At 41.1% G+C, this 27,685-nt stretch overlaps 1 protein-coding gene across 3 annotated transcripts; it reads right to left on the bottom strand.

Moving 5' to 3' along the window:
- Positions 1-5,263: 5,263 nt before the first annotated feature.
- Positions 5,264-25,211, bottom strand: LOC119653414 (nucleoprotein TPR). Of its 3 annotated transcripts, none has more exons than XM_038057980.1 (6): positions 24,878-25,211; positions 12,345-18,663; positions 11,942-12,270; positions 6,724-6,878; positions 6,474-6,642; positions 5,264-6,369 (listed from the first exon to the last, which is right to left on the bottom strand). In XM_038057980.1, exons 1-6 carry the CDS (start codon positions 25,038-25,040, stop codon positions 6,218-6,220), a joined length of 7,287 nt encoding a protein of 2,428 aa, XP_037913908.1. In that variant the 5' UTR covers positions 25,041-25,211; the 3' UTR covers positions 5,264-6,217. The 3 variants fall into 3 exon arrangements, with proteins under 3 accessions (XP_037913908.1, XP_037913910.1, XP_037913909.1); XM_038057982.1 differs by having other exon boundaries at positions 6,754-6,878; XM_038057981.1 differs by having other exon boundaries at positions 11,942-12,264.
- Positions 25,212-27,685: the final 2,474 nt, after the last annotated feature.

Genomic DNA, 27,685 nt, shown 5'->3' with positions numbered 1-27,685 from the left:
GTTAGGGCCAAGAACAGTACAATTAAGTCAGCTCAAACTTTCATCATGCCCTCTGCTCCCCTGCGATTTTCTAAAAACTTTCGCGCTATGGCTTCGTTGCCGCTTAAAAATAAGTTTCGCATCTTCCTCTATCACAGATCTGTTTTGGTATTTAATATGTATGTACATATAGAGGGAAAGAACCTAATGAAGCGGGTAAGGATTTATGTTGAAGATGATTAAGTTATGAAATATATATGGAAAAGGAAATGATAGAGGCTAGAATCACAGCTTTAGAGGTACAAGAACAACGTAAACTTGGTTCGTATTGATGGGGCCTATGAAAGATGACTTATGAATGAAAGATGGATTGATGCTGATAGTATAAGTGCGGTAATTTGTCTGCGGTCTTTTGGTCGCTTCTCATCGACTTCGATGTTGATTTGTACAACCCCATATTGATCGCGAATATCCTCATTTCGGATGTGATCATTGCGTACTCTAACGCAACATCTTCCGTTTCAATTACCGCAGGGCATCGTTAATTACCTTTTATAGTCGACCAACACCCACAAACATAGAGGGAGACATGGCGGTAAGTTTTCGTTTTGAGAAGCTCGTTGATGCGACGATAACAAAGAACGCCATTTCATCTAGGTTACGCTAATACGTGAAGCAATTTCATAACGCAGTTTACCATTGACTGCTAGTATTGGTCCGAGATATTTAAATTGCTCAGTTTTGGGCAGGTTACTGTCGCTGACAAAGATGGCGCCTGTTTTATTGGGATCGGCCGTCAACAACTGTTGCATTTAGATTCATGAGGCCATGATTCCATTTTTGAACAAGTTGCTTGAGATCAACTGTGCTGGAAGACTACGAAAACATCTGCATAGAACTCTGAATGTTGGATGAGAAAAATTGTAACTTTTGTGTCAACATTTCGTTTTTGTCAAACGAAGTGGGAGCGGATCGATAAACCAGCAGAGCTGAAGGTTCAAATAGTGGATGCAATACTAATAACATGGTTTATTTGGGATTATTAATAACATCGATTAATGGCGTGACAAACTAGTTTGAATTAAGTTCACGAGAGGGTTAGAGCACTTCATTTCTAGATCGCAATGGTCCACTAGGAGGCAATATGGTCAGCATAGCACTTGCAGAGGACTTTACTATAGGAACCTTTCTGAAAACAAGCATGAAGCTTCTATACCTCGGAGTTGGGAAGGCCGAATTAGGACTCTGGTGATGAAACTCTGCTCTGGATGCACGACAGTAGGGCGGGGATATCGGCTTAAAAGATAGATACTTCCTTTTGATGATATGTCCTATGAGTTTGTAGGGAATAGCCTGTCCCTCACCTTTTCTTTTCTTTTCGTGATCATAATCCTCGTAAGCGTAATAAGGCAACGTATTTGAAAAGAGGTTTTTAAGTGTCTCGTGAGCAGAGATGAGATCTCGCAACTTCATGAGGATGGTTGCAATGCATTGTTGATCGCAAATGCTCTCATTAATCATGGCGCGTCATCTCGCTGATCCACCATAACATCAACGCCTCAATTACCACGAGCGTAGCATCATCATATGTATGTATGCCCTGCATTCAAAACCAAATAAAGTGAGCTATGATTTGTGATATTGTAAATTCAGCAAAATTTCTTGAGGATGTCCAGCGCATCTTCCATTTTTCATTCATTCTTTAAGCCTACGGACGTTTTGATAAACGATGCTTGTGTTCGGAGCAATAGGCGCAGTGTATTTGGATAAAACGGATCCAAATTCGTGAACTTCAAATGGGTCGGTGGAATCTTGAGAGATGAATTGTGTTAGTTTGTGGCTTTGATCTTGGATTAAACTTAATATTTGTCATGTTTGGTACTATTCTATTAATTTTCTTCTCCTCCACCTTCCGGTATATTCCAAAAGTCGCCAATAATTCTTGAGAAGTCCGGCGGGCCACTTTATGGAATGGACAAGAGACCCTACCCTAAAAATCTATAAGAAATCTATGGCAAGAGACAGTAAGCAAGGCGCTGACTTCGGTGTATCGATGGCAAGCCTGCATATTCTATGAGATGAGCGATAAAGTATACATATTCTGGGAGAATGTCCGGCACTTGGGCAAAGTAGGTTACGGCTCCAGGGAGAATACTTAATACTAGACGCAAGAATAAACTAAGGAGTAAGCCTGTGTGGAGTTGTCAAATCACCCATTAGGCGGATGTGTTATAGGCATCCATACACAAGTCTGCGGGGAGGTAAAAACGAAACGCGCTCCCATGAATAAAAATTGGCTATGGCACGGGTATCCAGAAATAAAATTAAATCGCATTGGGTAATAAGATCATGCAATTTTGTGAATTTATCAAGAAACGCCGGAATAGTCACTAGAAGATAAGGACTATGATAAGAGGCATCTGATTGGCATTCCAACTTCGAAGACCAAAAAGTGAACTAGACATCAAAAGTGATGTCCGTTCGAAGCACGAGACCGGGGAAACTGATGAAGAGGCTGCGCGAAGTGTTGAATAAATCAACAGAGTAGTAAACTGAAAAAAAGGATTCAACTCCCAAGAAAGTGAAGTAGGTGGAAAATAAGACCGGAGGCTATCATCATCTCCAAACGTGGTGAAGGGTCGTACGCTCATTCTAATGAGGACGAAGGCAGACCCTGAGCCCATCAATTTGGGAGATAATGTTAGCCGCATCCACCGATCTGAGAAAGGAGACTTTATATATTTGAGCTCAAGAAATCCAAGGATGTAACCGCAGACGAATTCTTTAGCCAAATTGGAAAGTCCTGAGGACAGGAAGCTGACATGAGGGCTAGCAGGCCGGAGATCACTATAATCTCCAAGATCCACATAGATGACATGATCACGAGGCTTTGAAAAAACAATTCAACTTTATCGGGCTGCAAGAATCAGCGAACACAAGTCGACATCATCAGCCTACCAGTGGAGGCAGCACGACGAATAAGAATAGGCCGGATTATATGTCGATCTAGGGAGCAGGTGGCACTAAAGTGATGCCTTGATTTCGGTTACATTGCGAAGGTATGCACCAGTTCAAATGAAAGGTCGAAGCAATGCAGGAGATACGGAGCGAAGGACCATAGTTGAAGTTGACCCAAATTGTCTACTGCGCAAAGGGAAAGCGGGTGGAGGCCATCGGCACGTTGTAGGCAGTAGGAGGTGCCCTGCTTTCAACGCAAATCGCAAATGAGGTTGATACAAATCAACTACTGCCAGCCAGCACAGGACCAACTCTCGCAAGCCATCAACAAGAAAAGCTTCGATGTCGCTATAATTTGTGAGCCATATCGGAATCACCGTGGTGTTATTTGAATCAAAGAGAAAACTGGTCAAGCCAAGTTATGAAGAGGAATAATATTCTAGGAAATAATGGAACATCCGGAGGATGAATTCTCCAGAGCAAAAGTGGAAGGAATCCACATATAAAGCGGCTATTCTCCATCCAGCCCTACACTTGCTGAGTATGAGCAGAGTACGATCTTTTGAAGCCCGAGTGAAAACTAAGGTCACCTTTTTCGCTAGCACCTTCAAGGTATGCTTATAGAAGAAGGAATATCCGCTGCTCAGCAGAAAGCCACCTGGAGATCCAGCATCATATCACTCCATTTGAATGTTGGATACAATGGGGAAGATGATAGAGTAACTTAACTGACTCAACTATCGTCGAAAACAGCAATGGTTTGTCAGAGCGTTAATATGAGTTCCGGTGCGCCTCTACTGTGGATATAATAAGCAGGCTTCTGAATCTGGCAAAAGGCGCGCTGGGTCCCATCGGCTGCTGTGCCGTGTTGACATTGGATATCAAAAATGTATTCAACTCCGCCAACTGAAACACCGAACTAAAGGGGCGTTAGCTGACGTATGTGCGCCCAGATTTTAAGTGACCTGTTTTGTGAAGGCGTAGGTGCTTGCAAACTCTGAGAGAAGGGAGCAGGTGAATTCGGTTAACCAACTAAAGGCTTTAAAGGGTTTGCAGCGCTTTTAGAATTACATGAGATGAAACAGTACTGGTAGTGGCCACCATGATGGCGAAAGAAATGAGTGTGCTGTATCATGCAGAACGTAAAAATTTACGTTCTGCATTTACAGCAACATAGATGTTTATGAAGGGTCGCTGGACACACAGGCTCATTTTTAACATTTTGCGTGGCTTGAGCGGAAACAAGGAAGGCCAAGTGCCACATCATCCCGTTCCACTGTGGGTGCTACAGGTAGTATCTCCATGGCTTTGGGTTGGACGATTCGCCGAATTGTTCTGGATGCGAGGCATAGCGGAGAATCCAAAGTTAATAGAAGAGAGAAATAATCTCAACGAAGCGGTGGAAAGGAGCGTGAGTCTGGGGAATATAGTTGCGGCGATATTGAGGTGGAAGGAGAACTGGCTTACGGTTTCCTCCGCAATCGTCTAATTATTAGATAGAGCTGCTGAAGGAAGCACAAAGGAGGAAATTCAAAAGGGGCAGAAGCACGAGCGCCTAAAAGGGAACCCTACTCGTGGAGTAATACCTAAATCGTAGCCCCGCGGCGGAGTTTTTAATGATTGTGAATCTCATACACGATCCCTCTAAACTCCGACGTTAGCGCGGCTGTATTGCAGCGAATCTGTCTTTTTACACTTCCGTGTACGACCAAAAAATTGCTTGGAAATATAACATTCCCTTCAATTATAGAATTGATTGACATGCAGTAGTTGACAGGTACACTATAACCATCAGAGAGGCGCAATAGGTCTTTAAGGGCGCAGCGTAACCTCCATTGAAATTATTATTATTATTATAATACTTCCCGTGTGCTTGCTGTGTGGTTTACTTACTTGGCCGAAGGAAAAACGAATCTGTCATTTTGCAACCTTTCACATTTTTTCGTGACTGTTGTTCTACTTTTATGAACGCTCTACGAACATTTCTCTAAAAATTACTTTCAGATTTTTCGGAAATAAAGGGAAAACAATTTTTTAGTCACCTTTATTTGTTCTCATTTGTCCCTGATTCTATTTTGGAGTACTTGCCAGTTTTCCCTAGGAGAGTGCCTGCACCCACATTTTAATCAATCAATCAAAACAATATTGGGCACTAGATACCGGCAAAGAATTGAATGTAGAAAAAAACAAGCGGATTATGAGGACCATTGATTATGCTGTAAGATTCAAATTTACTTACACTTCGTGACGCTGCACTTAGGGGGACCACTTAACAGGTCGACTGCTAGATGAGCAGTAAAATTTGACATACAACACACAGAAAACGAAACTGGAAAATTCTTTTTATATTTCTTTTAATCATTTAATTATATCTTAAGATTTAAACACGACAGTATTGAACAAATTCATTGAAAGTGTCCTCTGCAACTAATAACTAAATCTAGACTCCTAATTTTTGTTGTGGCTAATGCTTCTCCCACTCTTTCAAATTCATTTTCTGTACAAATAAAACATGAAGAAAATTACATCAACTGTTTTTTTTTTAATTCTGAAATCACAAATTATCATCTATCCCCACTAAATCATATTTGCTTCTTGTACAAATTAATTTTCCAATTGCTTTGCTTTCTTTCTAATCCTCTCTTGGACATGCCCTTCTATGTTATATAAAAACTAGGAGAACTATCTTAAGAGTAATTATTGTAATAATGATATCGGACGTAGAAAATAGTATGAACAAAAAAGATAACGCAAAACATATCAAATGATACATACGTCGACGATGCCGACTCTCCATTCACATACGATAAACATTTCACACTTTTCTTATTTTGAGAGTAAGGGAGTGAGGGACGTACTAATTCCGAAGCTGAGCCAAACTTGCACCGGGATTTCGAACATTGTGTGCCGAGTTTCATGCTATAATTCTGTTTCCAGAGATTGTTCTTTGTTTATATGAGGGATATTAGATGTCAGCTTAAAAGCAAGGCATTGCTTAAGAAAGATGTGTGTGAAAATAACTCGAATAGTAGACGTTTTAAATAGAGGTACAGAGGCCGAATTTCCGTACCCTTGGAATTCTTTGAACCATTCGGTAAAAATTAAGCGGATTGCATTCTGAATTGTTTGTAAAAAATACCAACTATTTGACGGTTGTGCATAATCCAATAACGATTCGATAATATAACATGAACACCGAAACAAAAGAGAGAAGCGAAAATCCCCGCCCCAAATTGACCACGAATTAATACCGATTCTTCTTTTCGAAAATTTTGAACGCTCAGTAGCGATTTCCAAAACTGGGACCCGATGGACGACGCATACGACGCGCACGCTGACCACGATTCTGGAATGCTCCTCTTTGCGGGCTGTTTTGCTCATTGCCGCCAGATGCTCGCATATTTCCACCTTGATTCATATGCCGTCCGCCTCCTTCAAAGCGTGCGTAAAATAATAGAATTGCCAAAGGAATAAGTTTAGATGAATTTTTATAATGCGTTAGCTTTTTTAGGGTTTAAGATTGTGTTTTCAATTACCTCCGCCCCCACGATGCTGATCTTGCCAAATTATCGGTGTCGGACGTCCGCCACGTTGTTGATGTTGATTTCGGTTATTACGTCTGTTCTGGGGAGTTGTCCGCACCGTTCGCGAACGCGTGTTTATTGTGGGAGATGTTGTTGCTTCTGCTTCACGTCCCTCTTCAATCTGAGAATGAAATTAAGAGGTTAACGGTATTCATACATAATAGTGAGGCTGCAAGAAGGTTTAAAGTGTTTAATGCTTTACCTCTGCAGTTTCTTCTGTACCAGCACTTGCCTTTTCACCTTCTGACGTAACACCGTCGAGACCTTCCTCTTCTTCTATATCGGCTTCTTCAAGTTGGCTTTGTTCTCCTTCGTGCACATCCGAAGTTGATGCACCTTCGGGTGTTGCCTCTGCGTCTGCGAAATATGATTTTATCATATTACATATTTTTACAGAATATTGTATTCGGTCTTCCTGACTTATTCAATCAACCGTTTTGTCCCGAAATATATAGTGTTTGGATTCACAGTGGCTCAAGAGAAATTAGATGATGGTTTCGTTTCGCCGGGACTTAAATTCATTGCAAACGGTTAAGTGATCAGAAAATATATTACTAAAAAAACTGCAGAAACGGTTTATCAACAAAAGTACCGACTGTCTGGGAACAATTCTGTTTATCGTGACCTCTCGTGCATGATTCGAGATTATTCACACATTATTATTCTGCAATACACATTAAATTTCAAATATCCGGAATTCTTGGGTGACTATTTCAGATGAAGGCAGGACTTTGGGACAAGGCAAGATAAGCTATTTTACATAGATTGTTACACTACGCGGGACACAACTTTACACTTCCTCCAGACATCGTTATGATGGTAAAGTAAAGATGCTGTTTGGGGTAAACTGGACTGTGTTGAGCGTCCTTCAAGTTTTGCCTTGAGTGGACTTTGGAAAATAACTCGATTTCTAAGAGCGAATAGACGAAAATGTCTATAATTAATGTAAAACTAGAGATTAGGGTCAATGTAAGCCCAGATATTTGAATGTTTTACAAAAGCAGCCAAATCCAAAAAAATATTTCATTCCAGTTTGTCGAATGGGAAGCACCTTCATTTGTCAACTTATTTCCTGGATAAACTTCCTGTGAGCAACAGTTGCTTTATATCAGTCCTATCCCACCTTTTAGGGTAGAATTTCTTGTTATCAAACCCCACGAAGCTTACCATCCATCCTGAAATCGCAAGTCCTGTATGTGGTGTAGTTGTCATTCTGCTGTTAATCAACACATGACTTTGGAATGGTTCGGAAGTTCCAATGCATGAAACAAAATTACCAGTGCAAGAAGCATCCAAGCTGAATTAGATAAACTGAATTTTATCTTCAGACCGTGTAGTTCACATGCTAAATTCGTGGGGATTTAAGTTTGCGGACAACCGGGATCCATTCGAATGAGCATTTATTCTTACAAAACGAGACACTTCGTTTCAAAACATAGCAGGGAAAGATCTTGTTGGTGGGGTAACATTTTCCATATGTTTTTTAGCGGAAACTCCGCCAAACGGGATTGGGGTTACTAACGTGCGGTTGGACCTCGAGACTAGGATTCTTTAAAATCAGCATTGCGGTTATATTTTCGGGATCATTTATCTAACCGAAATTTTGCGATCTCATCGGATAGCGAGTTCAATGAACCACAGCCTTTTGGGGAACGGGCAAGAGGAATTGAAGCTGGCAGAGGCATTGTATAGAGGTTCGCTTCTCAATACTAAGAGGGCCATCTTTTAGTTTATAGCGGAGACTGTTTATGACCACCCTCAATTGGCATAATGTTAAAAGATTCTGGATCGGCGCCTGAATATCTCTAAGGCATCTATCCTCGTGATTTACCATGATGAAGCTCTTTGGACCTGAAGATAGAATTGCAATCGCCAGAAAGGAAGGTGTATGGACGACTTACAAAAATAGCCGACAGAGCTGCCGCACCGCAGACGCCATCTTACCTGTTTTTGGCTGAAGGCGGTACTTTCTTCGATTATATTGGTTCACACAATGTATCAATTATTTATTCAATCAAACAAATTAAAACTTGAACTATATGTTCAAGGTAGATATTCTTTTTATTAGTTACATAAGATAAGGAGGAGGAGGACCAAGCTGCAGTAAATTGTAGCCCCACAGCATTCTAATCAGAAGTAGCATAAAAGCCCTGCGAATAAGATTTCAAAGGCATTAAGAGTTCGGACCCTCTAATAGGATCCGGTGTAATGTATATCAAAATAGAGTTGGTCCTGTAGGTTGAGGTTTAAGAATACATTCAAAGTCTAAATGCGACTAAAAGGGATAGAAATTAGTGACCTAACAACCTACAATTTTCGAAATTTGACTCCTACCAAAACGTCAATAACGCTTCGGATAGGGGCTCATATCACTTTTACCTATCGAAAACTGACTATGATTGGTTCTTAGAATGTGGGTATAACTCCTTGACAATGGTATCACGTTAAACAGAATGCTCGCTTTTTCCAATTCGAACGAACAACTTCCAGAGAAATAAACTGGAGATTCTAGGCAGAAACGGAGTAAGATGATAGGTCTTTGGAGAATAATCCTCTTCCTCCTGTGGTGTGTGTTTTGGTACTCTGGAAAGCCGAATGCTAGCAGATGCGAGTCTGATGTCCGAGTGTTGCTGACTGCTATCGCAAGGCGCGTTTTCTTGACCTGTTGACAGGATTTGGATTGCAACATTCCGGTCCAGGTTAAGGAGCATCATAATTGTACAGTGCTATGTACTAACTGAAATTGCAAATACAGTGGGAAAGAATGCTTTCTATGTGTTCAGGAGATCATACTCTCACATATTGTGACATTGTGACCGTTGTGGGTGATCTGATTACCAAAGTAGGCTCTGAGAACACCTTGCTCGGAAACACTGCCTTGGCGACCATAACGATAATGATGGGAGGTTTATGGATTCCTGCAGTCTCCACCGCTTCGTCATTGGTAGTACTGTTGGTCGGGTTCCAACTGACTGGCACCGTACGAGCAATCAGATTGACCGCTTTACGATTAACAGTAGATTTACGAATTGTCTTCTGGATGTACGCAACAAGAGTGGTCACATCGGTCTCGAAGGGGATCACTAACGGTGGATTGCCACTTCACGCATGGTTGGAATGCGGCGACCTCCTACAGATAACCACTGTAACCCGCCCAAGAAAAAGGCTCTGTTGATCGCTACGAGTAATGTCGAACTTGACGCGCTCAAGCTGCGCTATCGTGGGAAATCTAGAGAAATTCAATGTAGTGTGCGCTCTGACACAAGGGAATTTGTTATTGCGCTGACTAGGGAAGCATAGAACTGTATACTGCATCATGAAAGGGCCTGCATGTGGTCGCAAATTTTTCGATCGTCCTGTGAGGGGCGTTGTTAACGGTCGAGTCCTCATTTACGATGACGAGGCCTTGCACAGAGAGTGGAATAAGAGGATGATTGTTAAGATTCCAAATGAAGACTTCAGTGCTTTACGCAGGATGGGCGTCCCAGAGAAATTAATAGTCATTATCAGAGCGGCATATGATAGCCTAATATGTCACGTAGACCGAAATTAAACCTCACTTCACCTGCATATTATCATCGATATTATTTCTTCTTGTTATCGATGGCGTTCTTCATGCTGCCCTGTCCGGAGGATGTGGAGGAGTTTCATGGAAGACCTTTCCTCAAACAACTCGACTATGCGAATGACATTTGTTTGCTTTCTCAGCAACTCAGAGACCTTGCCCAAATGCCCCTGAATTTGATAAAAGAGGCAAATAGTGTCGAACTGGAGATAAACATCAACAAAATTAAGGTTCTCAGTTTGTCATCGCACTCTCCTTATCTGCATAAATGAGTAAAGTATCGAAGGAGTCGGTCGATTTGTATCTCTAGGTAGCGTAGTTCCCGCAAACAATAGCACCGAACTGGATACTATTTAATATATTAAGAGCGCTAGATCCGCTTTCGCTGCCTTGTCTAAAATCTGGAAATGCAGCTATGTCAACACGAAGTTGATCAAGTTGAGATTGTTCTGTACTAATATTTTTTTTGTGTTGCTATTTGCCTAAATGGCAATCATACATTTTGCAATTTCACAGCTTGAAAAGAATTTTCAGTGTTGCTGGGAAATGAAGGAAAGCAAGAAATATAGAGAAAGAATGAAGTTCCTTTGAATTGATTTGATTGCAAGGTTATCACAATTGTGTTAAGGAGATCAAATTGCGAGAACATATTCCAGGATATTGCAAAGTATAAAACTAGATATTCTAAAAGTTCCATTGATAATATTCATCAAATGATTAAGTCTTACTATGATATCACTGTCGAGGTAGTAAGCGGATACTGGCGATAAAGTTTTCAATGAATAACAAGATATAACATTTATTTGCTTTAGGGCAAAAGTATGGTTTTGGAGAAGTCAGTGTAAACAGTACTGACATATTTTCTTGCATTGAGAGATTTTGAAGCTCACCATGACGCCGAGAAAGACATCTTCTGGCAACTTTCCGATATAAAAACCTGTAACGTACCTGCTGATGACTGTATCGTCATTGGGGGTGACTTTAATGGCCAAGTGGGTGAAAAGACGGAAACTGGTGCAATGGGGGAAAAGGGTTTGGAGGACGCAATGAGGGTATAGTCGATTTTGCGAGTAGTCAAGGGCTTGAACTTTTGAATACATGGTTCATCACACGATTGTCCCATCTTCCTACGTATTATAGTGGGAGCAGTATTTATATCTGCTATATCATCATAAGATGTCGCCATTATAGAAAAAAAACAGTCCAACAGGGCATCCAAATTACTGTCCGAACCGGTTGCTGTCCCATGAAGATTTTAAACGCAAGTAAAAATATCACAAAACAACCTACCAATGAGTCTGTTAGAATGCAAGTTCCCTGGTGTCCAATTCAGACAAATGGGGAGAAATTGAAGAAAGTTTCCGAGATTTAAGGGGATATCAACGCAAATTCCTGAAAATGCTACGAAACATTCTAGCATCCCGTCAGAAGAGATTCCTCATAAAGTGAACCCAACCGCGGTCCCCAATCTAAACCTCTAACCCTTCTGAATCATATGAAAGCCATTGAGATGAAACATTTTAAAGGAATGAAATACAGAACACACTATTAACCACCACCACTATTGTACAGTGAGTGCTTCAAACTACGAATCTCGAAGATGATCTAACCTATGAGAAGACTAGGACAGCATTCCAGCAGGAAAAATTAATATCAAAGTGATTTTACTGATGACTTAGCCTCATTTTACTGTTATTAGTAGAAAAGCTTTATTGCGAAAACTTATCCGCAGAAATAATTGTGGAATAACTAACAGAATCAATAATTGTAGATACAATTATTACTGGAATCGCCTTCAAACACGTAGAAATAAATTCATCATAAATGAATGTAAATTCTCAAGACAATATCTTACCTGCTGCTGCTCCACCAGCTTCCGCACTAATATCTTCACTGCGGCTTGGTCCAGCATCCTGGGCATTGCTTGCAGCCACCTGATCAGCTTTCTCTGTCGATGAAGTACTCTCGGTCACTGTTGCGCCCGTTTCCGACGAAGATTCTTGAATATTTGTAGCTGTCCCACGACCACTAGTATCTTCTGCCATATCAGCGTGGGCATCTTCACCTCCTTCACCTGATGCTCCTGGTCTTGAAGTTGTCGTTGTCGAGGATGAAGATTCCGAAAAGGTGAAACGTGCTGCATGTGGTACTTGTGGATGAGGTGAACTGACCGCTTCGCTGAAACTGTATCGTCAATAATTCCGAATGGGAAAAAGATTTTGCGAGTACGACGAAAAGCAAAATTTAGTTATATTTACCCATCAGCTCGTCGGGGAGCATATAGTGTTGGAGTGCTTGGAACAATGCTGTCATCGCCCGTTTCCTCGTAGCCTTGTTGGAGCATTAAAAGTGTAGCTTGTTGCTGCCTTGACAGTGGTGTCACTTGACGCCAGTTGGAAGTACTTTGCGATGATGCTTGTGACGATGAACCAGCTGCTTCGCTGCCACTACTGATTGCTGGAATTTGTTGGCCTTCTGGTTGAATTTGTCCTTCTGTTGCCTGATCGGCGGTGCTCTGGTCAACAACCTGACTGGTACTGGCATCTGGAGCAACATGATTTGTACTGGAGCTTGTACCTGATTGATTTGGAACTTCGCTGCTGTCATCAACTTCCACTTCATTAGTGTCAGATTGTATATTATCCTCATCAATATCCGGTCCTTCACCTTCATCAATATCCTGCTCTGGCTCATACGACTCTTCCATTTCATACCCCTCTCCGTTATCAGCTTCATCTTCCATGGGCCCATCATCTACATCGGCGTTTCCTTCATCTGCCATGCCGTCGTCTTCCTCAGAGTCGACGATTATGATATCATCCTCTTGATCACGTTGTGAGGAAGTGGGGACTTGATATTCTACATCCAATCCTGATTCAGTCACTCCTTGACAGGCTGCTGCCTCACCGGTTTGTATTCTCTGTCTTTTAGTTTGAACTGGCGCTTTATCTGAAAGTTCCTCGTTACTTGTAGAGCTATCGCCTTCTACATCTCGTGGTCTCTTATGCCCACCGGCTTGAGTGGTCGTCACAGTGCTACTGGACGATGCTTGGTGGTGACTGCTAACGGAAATGTTTGAAGTACTTGAAGTTCCAGATGTGCTTGGTTGAATCGTGTCTTGGCTTTGAGCTGACTGAGGTGGAACAATATTCTGAGAAGTTCCTTCAACCCGAGGAGATACTAAAGCTACGGCTTGTTGTTGCTGTCCTCCACTAACCAGCATCTGGGCAGAGGACGATGATGAAGTTGATTCATTATTCTGAGTGGGAACGCTTTCGGCTTCTTGAGAACTCTCAGCCGCATTGGCTCCCATTGGTGGTATGGCTGCTACAACAACTGCAGCTGAGCTTGTTGCTGGCATGTAATCTGTGTGAGAGCTTGTTGGCGATGAAGACATGGCTTCGCCGGGACTGTTGCCAGTTGTATGGACTTGTTGCTGAGGTGGAACAAGCGCCGTAACACTTCCACTGCTAGATCCTTGAATAGCAGCCACGTTGCTCGTCTGGCTAGTTGGCAGAACAGCAGCTGTCCTGCTGTTTTGCACTGACATTGGCCGAATGCTAGCTAAAGGTGTTTCGCTGCCTCTCCAAGGTGTCACAGTCGCAGACTGTTGCCCGCTAGGCCCTGACATGGGTTTCACGTTGGCTGTCCTTGGTGGATCCGAAGATCCTTTCTCCGAACTTGAACTAGAGCTAGTTGAGGGCTTCGAGACCTGTTGAAGGCCGAGTTGCCGCTGAAGCTGATTTATTCGTAGCAAAAGATTTTCATTCTCTCTGGTTAGTCGCGCAATGGTCTCCTTTGACTCCTTTTCGTGGTTGATTTGATCTTGCTCTAGTCGCGCGATTCTGCTCTCGTACTGACTCTTGATTCCACTTACGATCAAATCGTTGTCATCCCGATTCTGTTCAATGTTTTGCAGTTGAGCTTTTGTAGCAGCGAGTTCGCGTGTAACAGCATTCTTAGTTTCAGTCAAACTTAAAATTCTTGTTTTAGCTTCCTTCAGCAGAGTCTTGTTGCGCTCCTCCTTGTCAAGTGTTAATTTGAAGTTTTCATTTTCTTTGCGATACTTCTCAGTCTCTTCTTGTGCTTGTTTTATCTGGGCATTGAGTTCGTTGATCTTCTCCTTCAATTCTTTTTCGGTTTCCTGCTTCGAAGCTGATGTTCCTTCTCCAGGATTCTGGGGATCACCCTCAGCAGCACCGGTTCCGTCCTTTCCGTCTATCTGATTCTTGAGTTCGAAATATGAGTCCTTATATCGTTTTGCGATTTTGCGGATCTGGAACTCCTTGTTTTTAAGGTCAGCGAGCTGATTGTCTTTGCTTGCGATATCCTCGCCAATCTTCTTCAACTCATCCTCCTTCTGAAGAAGTTGATTCTTCAGCTCCATAATTTCTTGCGTCAGACGAGTATTTTGTTGCTTCAGAAGGTTGAAATCGTCGACTACTTTCTTCTTCTCTTCGGTGACTGTTTGAATTTGCCGATTGAGATTGTTCATTTCTGTTTCTAAGCGAGCCTTGTCTGCTCGGATTGAATTCAATTCTTCATGCGCTTGCTTCAACGCTTCCTTTTCGGCAGTAAGCATTTTAGCAAGACTTTCTCTTTCACTCTGTATTCGTTTAAATTCTTCTGGATTTTTGTTGCTGCGCTCCACCAGAATATTGGCACGCTGTCTCCACCGAGTGGCTTCCGTACGAAGTGATGTGTTTTCGGCCTGCATTTCTTCAATCTTGGCATTTTGTTCGCGGTTCTTTTCCTGGAGAGGGAATAGCTCATCCTCAACCTTGGTCACACGCTCCGTCAACTCCTTCACCCGCACAGACAGGGTGTCTCTTTCTTCACGAAGAATCCTATTGCTGTCCGTGATAGCGTTGAGTGTTTCAACTTTTCGAAGAATTTCCTCGTGTTTCGTTGCTGTAACAACGACCACTTCGGACTTTGTGCGCTCATTACTAAGCGAAGCATTTAATTCCTCCAATTTCTTTTGAGCAATATTCTGCTCTGAGAGTAAACGAACATTTTCCGACTTTAGGATGTCTACCTTAGCGACTGCAATATCTTTCTCCTTTCGCAAATATTTAATAATTTGAAGCAGTTGGTCATTGCTCTTCGATTCATCATCTGTGAAAGATTTGTTGGTCATGGAATGGTCAGCATTTGTCGATTCGTTCATTGCTTCGTCGCTGGTTGCAGCTGGACCATTGGTAGTAGTAGCCAATTTCGAACTCAATGCCTGGATCTGGTCATGTAGTGCTGCATTCTGTGCGTCTAAGTCGATCAATCTCTTTTCAAGCTCCTCCTTTTCTTTTTTCAGTTTCTCATCCCGCTCGGCATATCCACTCTTCATCTCCTCTAAAACAGCCACCGACTTGTCGCGGGCGGCTTTGATTTCAGCGATTTGCTCCCGGACGCGGTGAAGTTCTTCTTTCAACCTGGATAATTCCTGAATGTCAGCAGAGTGAAGCATCATTTCATTGGCATATTTTTGCTCAACAGATTGCAGAGACGAGGTCAAGTTATTACATTGTTCGCGCAAGTCCCGCATTTCTCGATTATTTTCACTAAGTTTCTGCAGTGCCTCCTTCAACTCCGCCTGAACCTTCTGCACTTGCTGCGAGGAATTGCCAGAAGACAACTGAGCGCCAGTGATCTGTAATTGGATTTCTGTATCGAGTTCCTCAATTCTAGACTTCAATGCGATTTCAAATGCTCGCAGCTTCTTCAATTCTTCTTCTGTTTTGAGCTTGTACTGTGAATATTCGTTGTGCAACTCCTTTAGCTCCTGCTCAGAACTCTGAGAGAGTTTGCAATATTGCTGTGCATGTTCGCGTGTTCTCTCAATTTCTTTTTTCAGCGATTCAATCTCGAGTGCAGCTTCTTCGTATTTCAACTCAAATTCTCGAGCTTTCTTATTTGCCTGAGCAATTGGATTATCGTTCTTACTAGGCGTAAGACTTTCTTGGAGTTTTTTGCTCAAATCGTCAATTTGATTGGTTTTTGTAAGCAGCTCTTCGCGAAGATTTGCCACTTCCTGCTGCAATTTCTCCGCAACTTGTTGTTCCTCTTCCATTCTTGCCTTAGCTGTATCGGTCTGGCGCTTCAGGTCCACGGTTAATTCACGGAATCGATCTTGCTCTTCCTGAAGGCGGCGTCTTAGCGCTGAACACTCACGGATCGCTTCGTCAAGCCTGACTTCCAATCGTTGCCGGCCCTCGGTCTCTGAGCGTTCAAAGCTAGCCTTAATCATCTCCAGATTGTTAAGTAGTAAATTCTGAGTTTGCCGCTCTCGGAGAAAACCTTCTCGTTCTAAATGAAGTCGAGCTTCAGTATCGCGCAGCAATCTGCATTCTTGTTTCATATTGTCGAGTTGCACTTCGGCTGAAGCAAGCTTCCTCTGGGCATTCATTGTCTCGTCTTTCAGGTACATTATCGTTTGTTCGTGCTTAACGATTGTGTTCTCGTAGTTCCTATTACGTTCCTCCAACGTTGTAATCTGCTTTTTATAGGTAGCAACATTCTTCTGTTGAATTTTAATTTGCTCATTGTTGTATTCCACCGTGGACATCAATTTACAGTTGGAGGAAGTCAATTCACGAAGTTCCGTTCTCATTGAGTCGAACTGTTCGTTCATCATCTTCTCGTTCGTGAGTTTCTCCTTACGATACTCTTCATGTTCTTCCTTCATTTTTTTAATTTGTTCCGTCAACTCCTTGATGCGATCTTCCAATTCGTTAATGCGTTTGTCCTTGCTGGCAATTGTCTCGCTTGAAGCGATACTATTACTGGAACCGGCGGCAATGTTTTCTTCTTCACCAACTTCCATTTGATCATTAAGAGAGCCGTCGATGACTTGTGCCATATTCTTTCCAGCACTTCGCATGGAGTCGTAGTAGAGCTTCTTATACCTTTCACACTTCTGCATACTTATTGTGAGCATTTGGGCTTGGTAGTCTTGCGATTCCTGCATTTCTTGGAGTCTCTTGCTGTAAGAGGCAATTTTGCTCTCGTATGAGGCTTGGTCCATGCTATTTTGAGCTTCTTCCAGCTCCTCCAATTTGGAACTCAAATCCCTAACGAGCAGAATAAGCTTCTGATTGTTCTCCTGCAGCTCTGTAATGTCTCCGAATGTGACCAGTTTCTTTGAGATCACTTCATTCGCCGACATGTCGGATGAGATCGATTGCTCGTTCTCCGAAGAGAATCCACCTCGGACTTGCTCGACTTCCTTCAAAAGATAGCACACCTGGCGGGCAAGGTCGTTTTGTCCGAGCTTAAGCTTCTTGTTTTCATGCTGTAGATGTTTGATCTTAGTGATACTTTCCTGAAGTTCCTCCCTCACTTCAACGCGTTCTGTTATGACATTTTCCAGTTGCTGCGAGAGCTCGTTATTCACATCTATCAGTTTTTGGTGTTCCAACTGAAGTTTACTGAATATCGGAGCCTTCTCTTCAAGCTCTTGCAGAATTGATTTCATTTGAAGTTCAGCCCGAGCGTTTTCCTTCTTCTGGAGTTGCAGTTCCTCGGTCGTCTTTACGTAGAGAGAGTAGAGCTCGGTCAAAGACATGTCTGCTTTGATCAAACGGGTGGTTACTGCTGCAGAAGGTGCCAACTTTTCAATTGCGTTCTCAAGATTCTCATCTTGTGCGGCTTTTAGTAAATCGTTTGCATGTTTCAACTCTTCCTTGAGACTTTGAATGAGATTTTCCTTCTCGCTTAGCTCTTGTTCATGTTTCATTTCTAAGGCTTTCATTTTAGTTTCCAGTTCTCCGTATTGATCTGAGGCCTCATTCAGCAGCCTTTTCAGCTCGCTCACGGCTGCACCTAATTCGTTCGTCTGTGCAACGCTATCCTCGCTAGTATTCTTGTATAAATCGGCCAGTTTCTCCTTGGCTTGGAGCTCCTTCTTGTAGTACTCCATCATCTTTGTAGATTCTTCGCTTTGTGCAAGCATTTTCGCGGCCAAATCTTCAGCCTTGATGGTCAGTGAGCTAACGGTTTCATTCAAGTGTGAAATGGTACTATTGGCTATTTTCAATTCTTCAGTCTTTTCAGTTAGTTTTGTTTGTAATTCCAAATTTTTCATGGTATTGTCGCGACGGATTGTTTGAAGTTCTGCGATATTTCGATTCAAATCTTCTGACAAACTACGAATTTGATTCGTTAGCATGGCTTTCTCCTGCTCCATACGTTTCTCTTTGTAATCCAATGAAACTTCTTTGCTCTTAATTTCATCCATTTTAGCTACAGCTTCACACTTAGCATTGATAGCCGTCTGTAATTGGGATTCGTAAGCTTTTAGATCAGACTGGAATCGTTCAACTTCAGCTGCGCGTCGTTCGACCATTTTCATTAGCGAATCGCGCTCGTCGATGGCGTTGTTCTTTTCACGACGACATTCTGCTGCCTCGGCTTCATATTTCTTAGTAGTTTCAACAAGCCGACTGACTTCCTGTCGGGAATTGTCGAGCTGTTCACGGAGTTCATTGACGTTCTGTTGAGACGCTTCCAACTTGGCTTCGTAGTCTTGTATTTTGGATGTAAGGTCGGCGACTTGCTTTTCGAAATTTTCCCGAACCTCGTCTGAAAAGAATTTATCAGATGAAATTATTTGATTGTTTAAAAAATATACGCAACATTTTTGAACGAGTTTCTTTATTAACATTTTTATTGAAAATCATGAAAACTACTTATAGAAACCGTGACTTGACTCTTTGAATTTCTTTTTTCAAGCCAACTCCTGGCTAAAATATTAAGACGGAATGTGAGTTTCATTTTAAGAGTTACATGGAAACACTTGACTTCATTGACATGAATTTTCACTACGAAAGACCCTCGAGGAGGACGGCTTTTGTACGAAGCTTCGTCCGAATTTATCTGGTACCATAGGAACTGGGAAGGGCCGATGATTTCCATGAGTTTCAAAGTAGTTTTAGTTATTCCATATCTTTGGTAGTCAGTGTATTTCGCTTTATACTGAATGCTGAGGCTATATTTAGTATATACCGATTTTGCTGCAGTATCCGGCTCAAATTCAATCCGCATCAAAAGAAGACGGTGGGATTATGTTTAAATGAGAATAGGTAGCCCCATAAAAGCTCATAACCTTTTATTTCAGAGGTTAATTTGCCAAGTCCTAGAGTAGCCAAGAGAAATCCCCTGGGAATCTAAGGGATTAGAAAACTGAAGCTAAGCGGCAAAGCAAACCCTAAGACAAAACTAATCTGCCGGGGGCAGTGTTCACATTGATTAATATGATCGTCTTTCCCCAGCAAACAACCTAGGCCATGGTAGCTTACGATCAATTCTAAAACTTTGATGGATAAACAGAGTTTAGAATCAGATTCTCTGCATATCCTATTGAGTACTAATCGATCTAACGTGTCAGCAATCGAAGCCCTATGTCCCAATCGGTGTCAACTGCCAATGCGAAAACCTTATCCATGCGTAAGCATTTTGGGCAAACCACAACTCTTAAGTTGTTTCAAGGATGAAAGCAAAGAATTATCTGAGCCATCTCCGGCTACGAGTAAATCGACGAAATCTGGGCGCGTCGGGTAAAAGGTTTTATGTTCATCTCTACGAATTGCGTTCTGAGTGTAAAAAAGTGTCCTTAACTAAAGTATCATCGCCGAATTTTCTACGCTGATAAGTATGTTGCTTTTCATTTAGAGGCAACTACCTTAACGTTTTCTCGCCAATCTGCCGCTCAACCAATCTTTCCGATATTTTAACAAGAATGATGTTACACTAATTTAACTAAAATTATTGCGTTTGAATAGTCATCCTTCGCTGGCTTTGAACTAGAAAGACTACCTAGAAACCTAATGATTGCTCCTTAATATTCTTTATCATCACTGGATAAATGCTGTCCATCCATGCCAGTTGCTTTAAGATGCTCAAAAGGTAGTACTGGTAACCACCGCTCTTACAATGTTCCAATTCATCTTGTAGCACTTTGGTATTGAAAAATTTACAGAAATCGTTAATTTCTTCCGGCCGATCCCAAGAGAGTGTGTCCGACTCAACTCTGGAGTATGTTAAAGTAGTAGCCGGTTTTGTTAAACCGAACCTATGAGTCTTGTGACCGAAAGATGCAGTAGAAAGGAAAGTCTTCGGTATAATAATAATAATCGTTGGGGCAACAATCCAATTGGATCAGGGCCTTGAAGTGCGTGAGAGCACTTCATTCTAGATCATAACAGTACATACAGGATTACAGTACCAGTAGGCTACCGCAAAGCTCACTCTCCTGATCTGAGAACCAGTTTCTGGCACGATCTGGACTGCAAGATACTGGTCCAAGTAGCACAATTGTGCAGTATTACCAATGGAGATTTCCGATAAATAGAAAAAAGTATGTTTTCTATGAACAATTGCGTGTAGCACGAGAGAGGCCTCCTAAAAGTGCGATACTTTTTCTTCTCGTTGTCAATGACGTCCTTCATTCTTGGCTGAAGAACGTGGAGGGATTCAATTAAATATGTAATCTTTCCTTAACCATCCCGACTACGTTGACGACTCCTGCTTGCTCTCTCTCCGAGTTACGAACCTCGGTTCAATGTCTATGGATTTGGAAAAGGAAGTTGGACTGAAGAGAAACACTCACAAAACCAAAATTTTCAGTCTGATTGGTCGTGGCATGGCAATAATGGGCAAAACATTGAGGTCGTTGATCAATTTGTACATCAAGGAAGCGTTGCTCCAGCGCACGGTTGCATAGGAGTTGTGCTGAATCCGCCTTCACTATTTTATCCAAAATTTGGAAATCCAAATCTCAACACTAGCATCCACTTGAGGCTGTTCCGCGCGAGTGGCCTCTCTGTCGTATTAAATGGGAGTAGTACATGGAAAGTGATTGTCAGTGCTATTCGGAAGAGTCAAGCTTTCATTCATTCATGTCTACGTCGTGTCATCGGTATATTCTGGTCAGAGGCAATAACTAACGAAGCACTTGGTAGACATAGGTCATCCATTAAGGAAGGGAGACAACTTCAATGAAGTGAGAGTTTTGCAATGAAACGAAAATCACTATCTCCGGTCGACGTGTGGGCCGACCTAGAATTACGTGACGTAGAACAAATAGAAGATGGCAAAGTTCTCCAAAAATGGTGGGGAAACAAATCTTTTGACACATGCACTCCCCTCTTGCATGTTTTAATCTTGAAAATGTATCTTAATTAGAGGGACGCTTGAGGGCGCCGGTGAGGTTTGTGTTCATGCCTTAGTTTTCACTGGTGATTAGGAGTTGCGCTAATTGAATATCGACATCCATGTAAGTCATCATTCACGGATTACAGGACATGTTATTATATTTTTCATTAAAAAGATCGACCTTTAATGTGAACACTCCTTATGAGGGAATATTGCTGCAATTATTTCTTCGTCAGCATTATGGCAAGCAGATTCTGAACTTCATAAATGTACAAACCAAACATTCCGGCTTTGGTAATAGAATAGGGTTCCAGCTTTAGCTTTGTGTGAGCACAGAAGTCTTCAGTTCCCGATTTGTGCGTCACTATATATAGTGGAATGCCGATGATTCATACAACGATTATTCGTATCTCCTCCTCCTCCTGCTAATTCGTGCACATTCGCCGGTCGTTTTTAAGGTTTTGTTTGGTGAAAAGGTGGGAACTGTTAACGTCCACATATGCAATGAGTAACATATTTCTAGGTGGAGATAAAGAGGGAGGTCATCATACAATTCTCCTTTTGCATTGCATGTACAATTTTTTCTCACCGAATATAGTCATGTTGGGTATCAAATGAAAGGTCGTGATTAATACTTTTCGATGGCGGTCTTAGTTTTGACATCTGTTGGAAAAAGGGAGGGTGGAGTTCGAGGTGTCGAAAGTAATCATTTCTGAGCGGAGCCATTCTCAGAAACTACCCAACCCAAAAATCTATAAAAAATCATGAAATTGCCTCTATACGGTTTGCAGGCCTCAAAATACTATCCAAGTCGATAGTTGCTCAAATTGAATAATAGTAAATTATTAAATTTTTGAGAAAATTGAGTAGAAACCCCCTTTAAGTTAGAGAATAATAATATAGATTATAGTATGAAGCATGTTACCTCCAAGTTTTATCAAAGTCATGCTACTACTAACAAAATTACAGTAGCTCGAAGTTGTCTTTATCGTGTAAATACAAGTACTAAATATCAATATCACACTAAAGTGAGCAGTCTGACATGTTAAATGCATATACATAATGGGCTACGTACAAATATAATATAGTATAGTTCTGTATTCAAATATACTTACAGAAGAAGCAAGCAAAACCTTTCCTACCTGAAGCACCGAGCGTCCGGTTTCTCGACTTCTTTTATTAATAATAATAATCGTTGACGCAACAATCCATGTTGGATCAGGGTCTTGAAGTGTGTTAGAACACTTCATTCAAGACCGTAACGGTACACTACAGTAGACTGTAGGAGGCAATGTGGTCAGCATTGCGCTCACCCGAGATTATTACCCTGATTTGACTCAGGTACTCATTCACAGCTGAGTCGACTGGTATCCGACGTCAAATCACGATACAAATTCCTCTGCCACCAGCGAGATTTGAACCGCGACCTTCCGTACAACAGCCTTATGCTCTAACCACTCAGCTACCCGGACACTAAGGTTTTGTATAATACAAAACCTTATTAAAATCTACTGTTTGTCTGTCTGTCACACGCACTTTTCTTCAAAGCGGTTAAACCGATCCGAATCAAATTTGGTGAACATATAGCCTTAAGTTCATCCTAGAAGTACTAAATTCGCACCAGCATAGGGGACGCCATCGTGCATACGCATGCCAAGTTCCGTGGAAATGCAGCTACTAGTGTTAAAATTATAATATTTCAAATTTATCAATTTCGCGAGAATTTACTACATCTTAAGGGGGCCATCCAGTGTGAAGGCCGTTTACTTCGCTTTTTTTAGAACTTGTTTATGAAGAACTGGATAAAGGTACAAAATACGAATTTTTCACCACATATTTATTAATATCTTGAGTATGGGTATTTTTTCCAACCCGATAACTTAGTTCATTATTGAAGTACAGAGCACCTTATACATCCATCTCCAAAAGAGGAGTTTTTCTGCTGCCACGCTAGATGGCACTGTGATCATCTTAAAGATGAAATATAAACGGCATTTTAAGGTGCCGATTTAGCCACAGTCCGCAAACTAGGGTTATTAAAAAATATTGAAAGCTAAATTTTTGATGGCTTTTTTAATTTTTTTTCTTCCTAAATTTCGTAAGGTTTCTTTAAATGAATAAAAAAAAACTACTGAATGAATCGTAATCCTAGCGTGCGGACGGTAGAAATATGTTCTGAATAAGTCATGAAAATTTCAAAGAACTTCGTTGGATAGATTTTGGGCTATGGTGGCAGCAGCTTTTCAACATGCAATTTCGAGAAAAACGCATTTAAAAAGTAGAATGCGATTTTTAACCATCAAATCTTAACTGCTCATTAATCTGCTATACCTAGTCCATAAAGCCTTGGCTTCAATTTCAATTTTATCGAAGTCATTCGGACCGAGAAATATGCGCTTTATTGCGGCGATCGACATAAACATGACATGTGACATTTTGGCTGTTTAACACTGTAATTTTCGAACAACTCCGAATATGAAAAGAACACTGCCCATATATTCTACACTATATTAAGATACAATTGATGCCAAAAAGATCGATTCGTCGGATTCGACACACTGGATGACCCCCTTAAGCCATGCAAATAAAAAGCTGACATCATAATTAAGGAGAATAGTTGACAATCGTTTATGAAGAATCCACTTCTCCCCAGCCCCATTTGTGTCTGTTGTAGGTTAACTTCTTCACATTTGCTAATAATATTGAACTCCTTCACACTTCACGCTATCCTATGAAGTTGAATAATATCAACACGGTGCTTTCCAGATCAAATTATTTATCTAGCTTGCGGCTTTTCGACTTGTTTCTCAGTCCCGACCTTTCATACCAAATCGTAAGTCCCTTGACCATACGAATTATCGGTATTCAACTGTATATCAGCATATGCCAGGCTTAACTCTTTATCTCACCTTGCCTTTTGCTCAGTTTATTCCAATCAATGCAAAATATTTAGTTAAGCATTCTGATTTTACATTGAGAGAACTGTACTGGAAATCTATTGAGTATTTTCACAACTTGGCAAAATTATGAAATTTCTTCCATTGTAGATCTATTGAAATTTCGAGGCCTACGAATGGGAGACATTTAGAGAGAGAACCAAGGGCTCTAGAGCTATTGCTGCTGTTCTGTTTCGTCCCACCCGTTTTTGGAGTGGCGTTCAAAGCAACATCCGCCAACCGTACATAAAGACGCATTTGAAATTTATTTGACAATCGATAATTGAGGTTAGAATTTCCTGGGAATGGAAAACCGACTTGATTACGTATCCCTTTTGGAAATTATTGTTCGGATCAAACGATTGTTCCTAGGCGATATTATCCCATGCGTTTAGAAGCTATTAGCGAAGATTTGACAATGATATTAGTTCTTTGGGGAAGCACTCCATTGCCATCACGGCGGCCATGTCCTTCCCCTTTTGAACAAATCCTTCTTTTGTTGACACCATGGAAAAAGTCAATTTCAGCTTAATTTTCAAATCGGCCACTTCTGCTGTCATTTCCAAATTGTATATCATCTACGCCGGCCGGGAACCCGCCCGAACTGACAGCCAGACGAGAAGTCCCCGTTCTACCGTGGAAAACCCTACTCAGTCCCAAACAAACTAGTTTTCAATGTTACACTAAAACTGTCAGAATCCACTCACCTAAACTGTTCTTCGATGCCTCGCCCAACGCTTTCGCTGTCAAGAATTCCTCGAACCGTTCCTCAAAATACTTTTCCACTTTTTTCTTGACATTGCCCGGGATCTTCTGCAGTTCCTCTTTTGTCAGAAACTTCACGAGCACGCCGCTCCCTTTATCATCCATTGTAGATATGGTCTGATATTTTCAACTAATGGACATCTACTCCGCACGTATTACACTTTGCGAAACGTTTTACTTCTCAAATTACACAAAAATACTTGAAATTGTTGCAGTTCCCTACTGATCTCCCAGACTGATGGCGGCTACTCTGGCGTACTGAATGAAGTTGCCGATAACAAAACCTGATGGCAACAATGGTAGGCAACAGAATGAATTAAGAGACTGCGCCTGCATTACATGAGGTGCGAATCAATTCACAATAGACACATGTATGACGAGCATTATTTTCTAGGTGAAATTTGTAAGAAAAAGGAAATCATTTAAAATTCGTTATATTTAGAAGTTTAATTATCAATTAAACATTGAATTTTAATTTGGAAGCACCATTGCTATTCTCGTTGACTAGAAATTGTTGGAAAAAAGTACGTTGAGACGTCGCTGAGAATGATCGCAACTCTTAATTTTTAATTTCAACTACTTCATGCTTTCGCACTTGATAGATAAATTGAGGTAAAAGGTACATAAAAAGACGACAACTAAATAATTGGTGTGCAGATAGTGTTACCCATGAAGGTAAAGGTAAAATCTCTCTCAACGGCTGCTACTTAAGTGGTAATTTGAAAAGCTCTCTCTTCTTATTTTACAGTAATGAGTAGGTTGTATTCAAAAAGGTAGCCTACATATTCCATGTAGTTTGAAAAATTATATAACTTGATGGGAGTAATTTAAATTCAACTGTAGGGACTCGGTTGCTTACCTATTGGCAGGTCGTTGATGCCACTTAAAGTTTATAAAGTTTCCATGTCGAGAATGCTAACAATCACTTGAGTGGAATAACAATTAATAAAAACAACAACATTAGCATTTAACGCCCTACTAAATAAACCTTTCTCATAAGCAGTTCTTCTTCTTCAAGGATTCTGCCCCCTTACAATGCGAGACTACTCCAAAACAACAGAGTCACAGACCAAAATCGAAATCTTCTACTCTCTACTAGTGGTACTGTAACTGAATTCTCACGCTTTCCTCAATGTGCAGTTGGGACCGCTTATGAGGTTTCTTGCCATTTAACCAGTTTTATGACTACATTTTCTTTTTCCACTTAAAATCATCTCTATGTTCTTCCTACTCCTGTAAATGTTGCAATGTCTTTCCCTTTTCGTAAAAAACTGAACATTTGCGTCGTGTGGCTGCCATTGTCCTTTAGAAGAAGCGCAGCACATTAACCATATCATGTATGTTTCAATTCCCTCAAGAACCTGTTACGTACTCAACACTGTGGTCCCAAGTTGAGCGCCAAATCTATTGCGATGAGAGTTTAGCGTTGCATCACCTTGGCACCCAAGACGGTCACCAAAGCTGTCAACCAACCAAACTCCCCTAACAGGTTTACCAGTCAGCCACCGATTGCGCGAGATAATGTTTGGAACCGGGCGGCACGTGCTAGAGCTAACCTGAATGCTAGCAGAGTGCAGTGAGATGTGGGCCGGGGTTCTTGGTTCTCACATATTATCTCCCTGTTAGGACACAGAGATTTAATCACGTGCCTTGACTCAAGAGTCAACAAAACTAAATCTACCCGAGGAACTATTCTATTAGAGACGTCATGTCTCGAGGCTGATTTCATACCCAAAGGAACTAAAACGCCAAACCGCTTTAATAAGTGAGTGAATTCCTTTCCTCTTCATGGGGCGAGATAACATGGTGGCCCTACGGCGGCCCACTCCAACCTAATCATTTGCCCCCTAGCGCTTCAAACATAATGGGGGAACCCTAAATAAATGGGAGAACTGACGCCCATAAACGCGCACAAACAACATAATTAATTCATTTCTTTTAAAATTATTTGTTTTGCAACAATAACCGAAATAATATAAAATTAAATTGAAAATAAACGAAAACTAAACAGATAACTCCGCTAAACTTCCACATCATATGCTTTCTTTTCACCGATATTTTTCTTGTCTGTTATCATTTTGAAATATTTAATCTTAATCATATATCCATTTTCTTAACAGATTTGTGTCTGTTTATGTTTTCTGCACAAACAACAAGAATTAAACTCGTCAAGCTTATATCTAATTTTGTTCCCCTTCTCGCTAATTTTAAATAGTTATTCAGAGTTCTCCTCGAAAATCCTAATCTCCTTGTTTTAAATTAAATGCATTCCATAGATGTTTCATTGACAACTTTTTCCTTTTTAATAGTTTTGGTATTGTACATCGGAAATTTTATTTTATTTTCATTTAAGTCGAGATTTAATATATTTATATTTCAATATTTTTTTTTGGTATATAGTTTCTTTGCTCTTTTATTTCTTTTATTTAAAAGCGTACTTTAGTATTTAATATTATTGTCCGGATGGCTGAGTGGTTAGAGCACAAGGCTGTCGTACGGGATGGTCGCGGTTTAAATCTCACTGGTGGCAGTGGGATTTGTATCGTGATTTGACGTCGGATACCAGTCGACTCAGCTGTGAATGAGGGGGAGCGCAATGCTGACCACATTGCCTCCTACAGTGTACCGTAGTGTACCTTTACGGTTTTGAATGATGTGCTCTAACACATTTCAAGGCCCTGGTCCAATATGGATTGTTGCGCCAACGATTATTATTATTTTGTATTCACCATAAATAGCATTGGCCATGA

Source organism: Hermetia illucens, chromosome 4, assembly GCF_905115235.1.
Source record: "Hermetia illucens chromosome 4, iHerIll2.2.curated.20191125, whole genome shotgun sequence".
NCBI lineage: Eukaryota > Metazoa > Arthropoda > Insecta > Diptera > Stratiomyidae > Hermetia > Hermetia illucens.
This window is presented reverse-complemented; position numbering and strand designations above follow the sequence as displayed.

Bases quoted from the DNA above. Each gene is read 5' to 3' on its own strand.
- LOC119653414 (XM_038057980.1), bottom strand. From the start codon at position 25,040: ATGGATGATAAAGGGAGCGGCGTGCTCGTGAAGTTTCTGACAAAAGAG. The intron at 12,271-12,344 runs GTAAATATAACT...TTGACGATACAG, and splicing joins GCTCCCCGACGAGCTGATGG to TTTCAGCGAAGCGGTCAGTT. The intron at 6,879-11,941 runs GTAAGATATTGT...CATATTTCGCAG, and splicing joins AGCTGGTGGAGCAGCAGCAG to ACGCAGAGGCAACACCCGAA.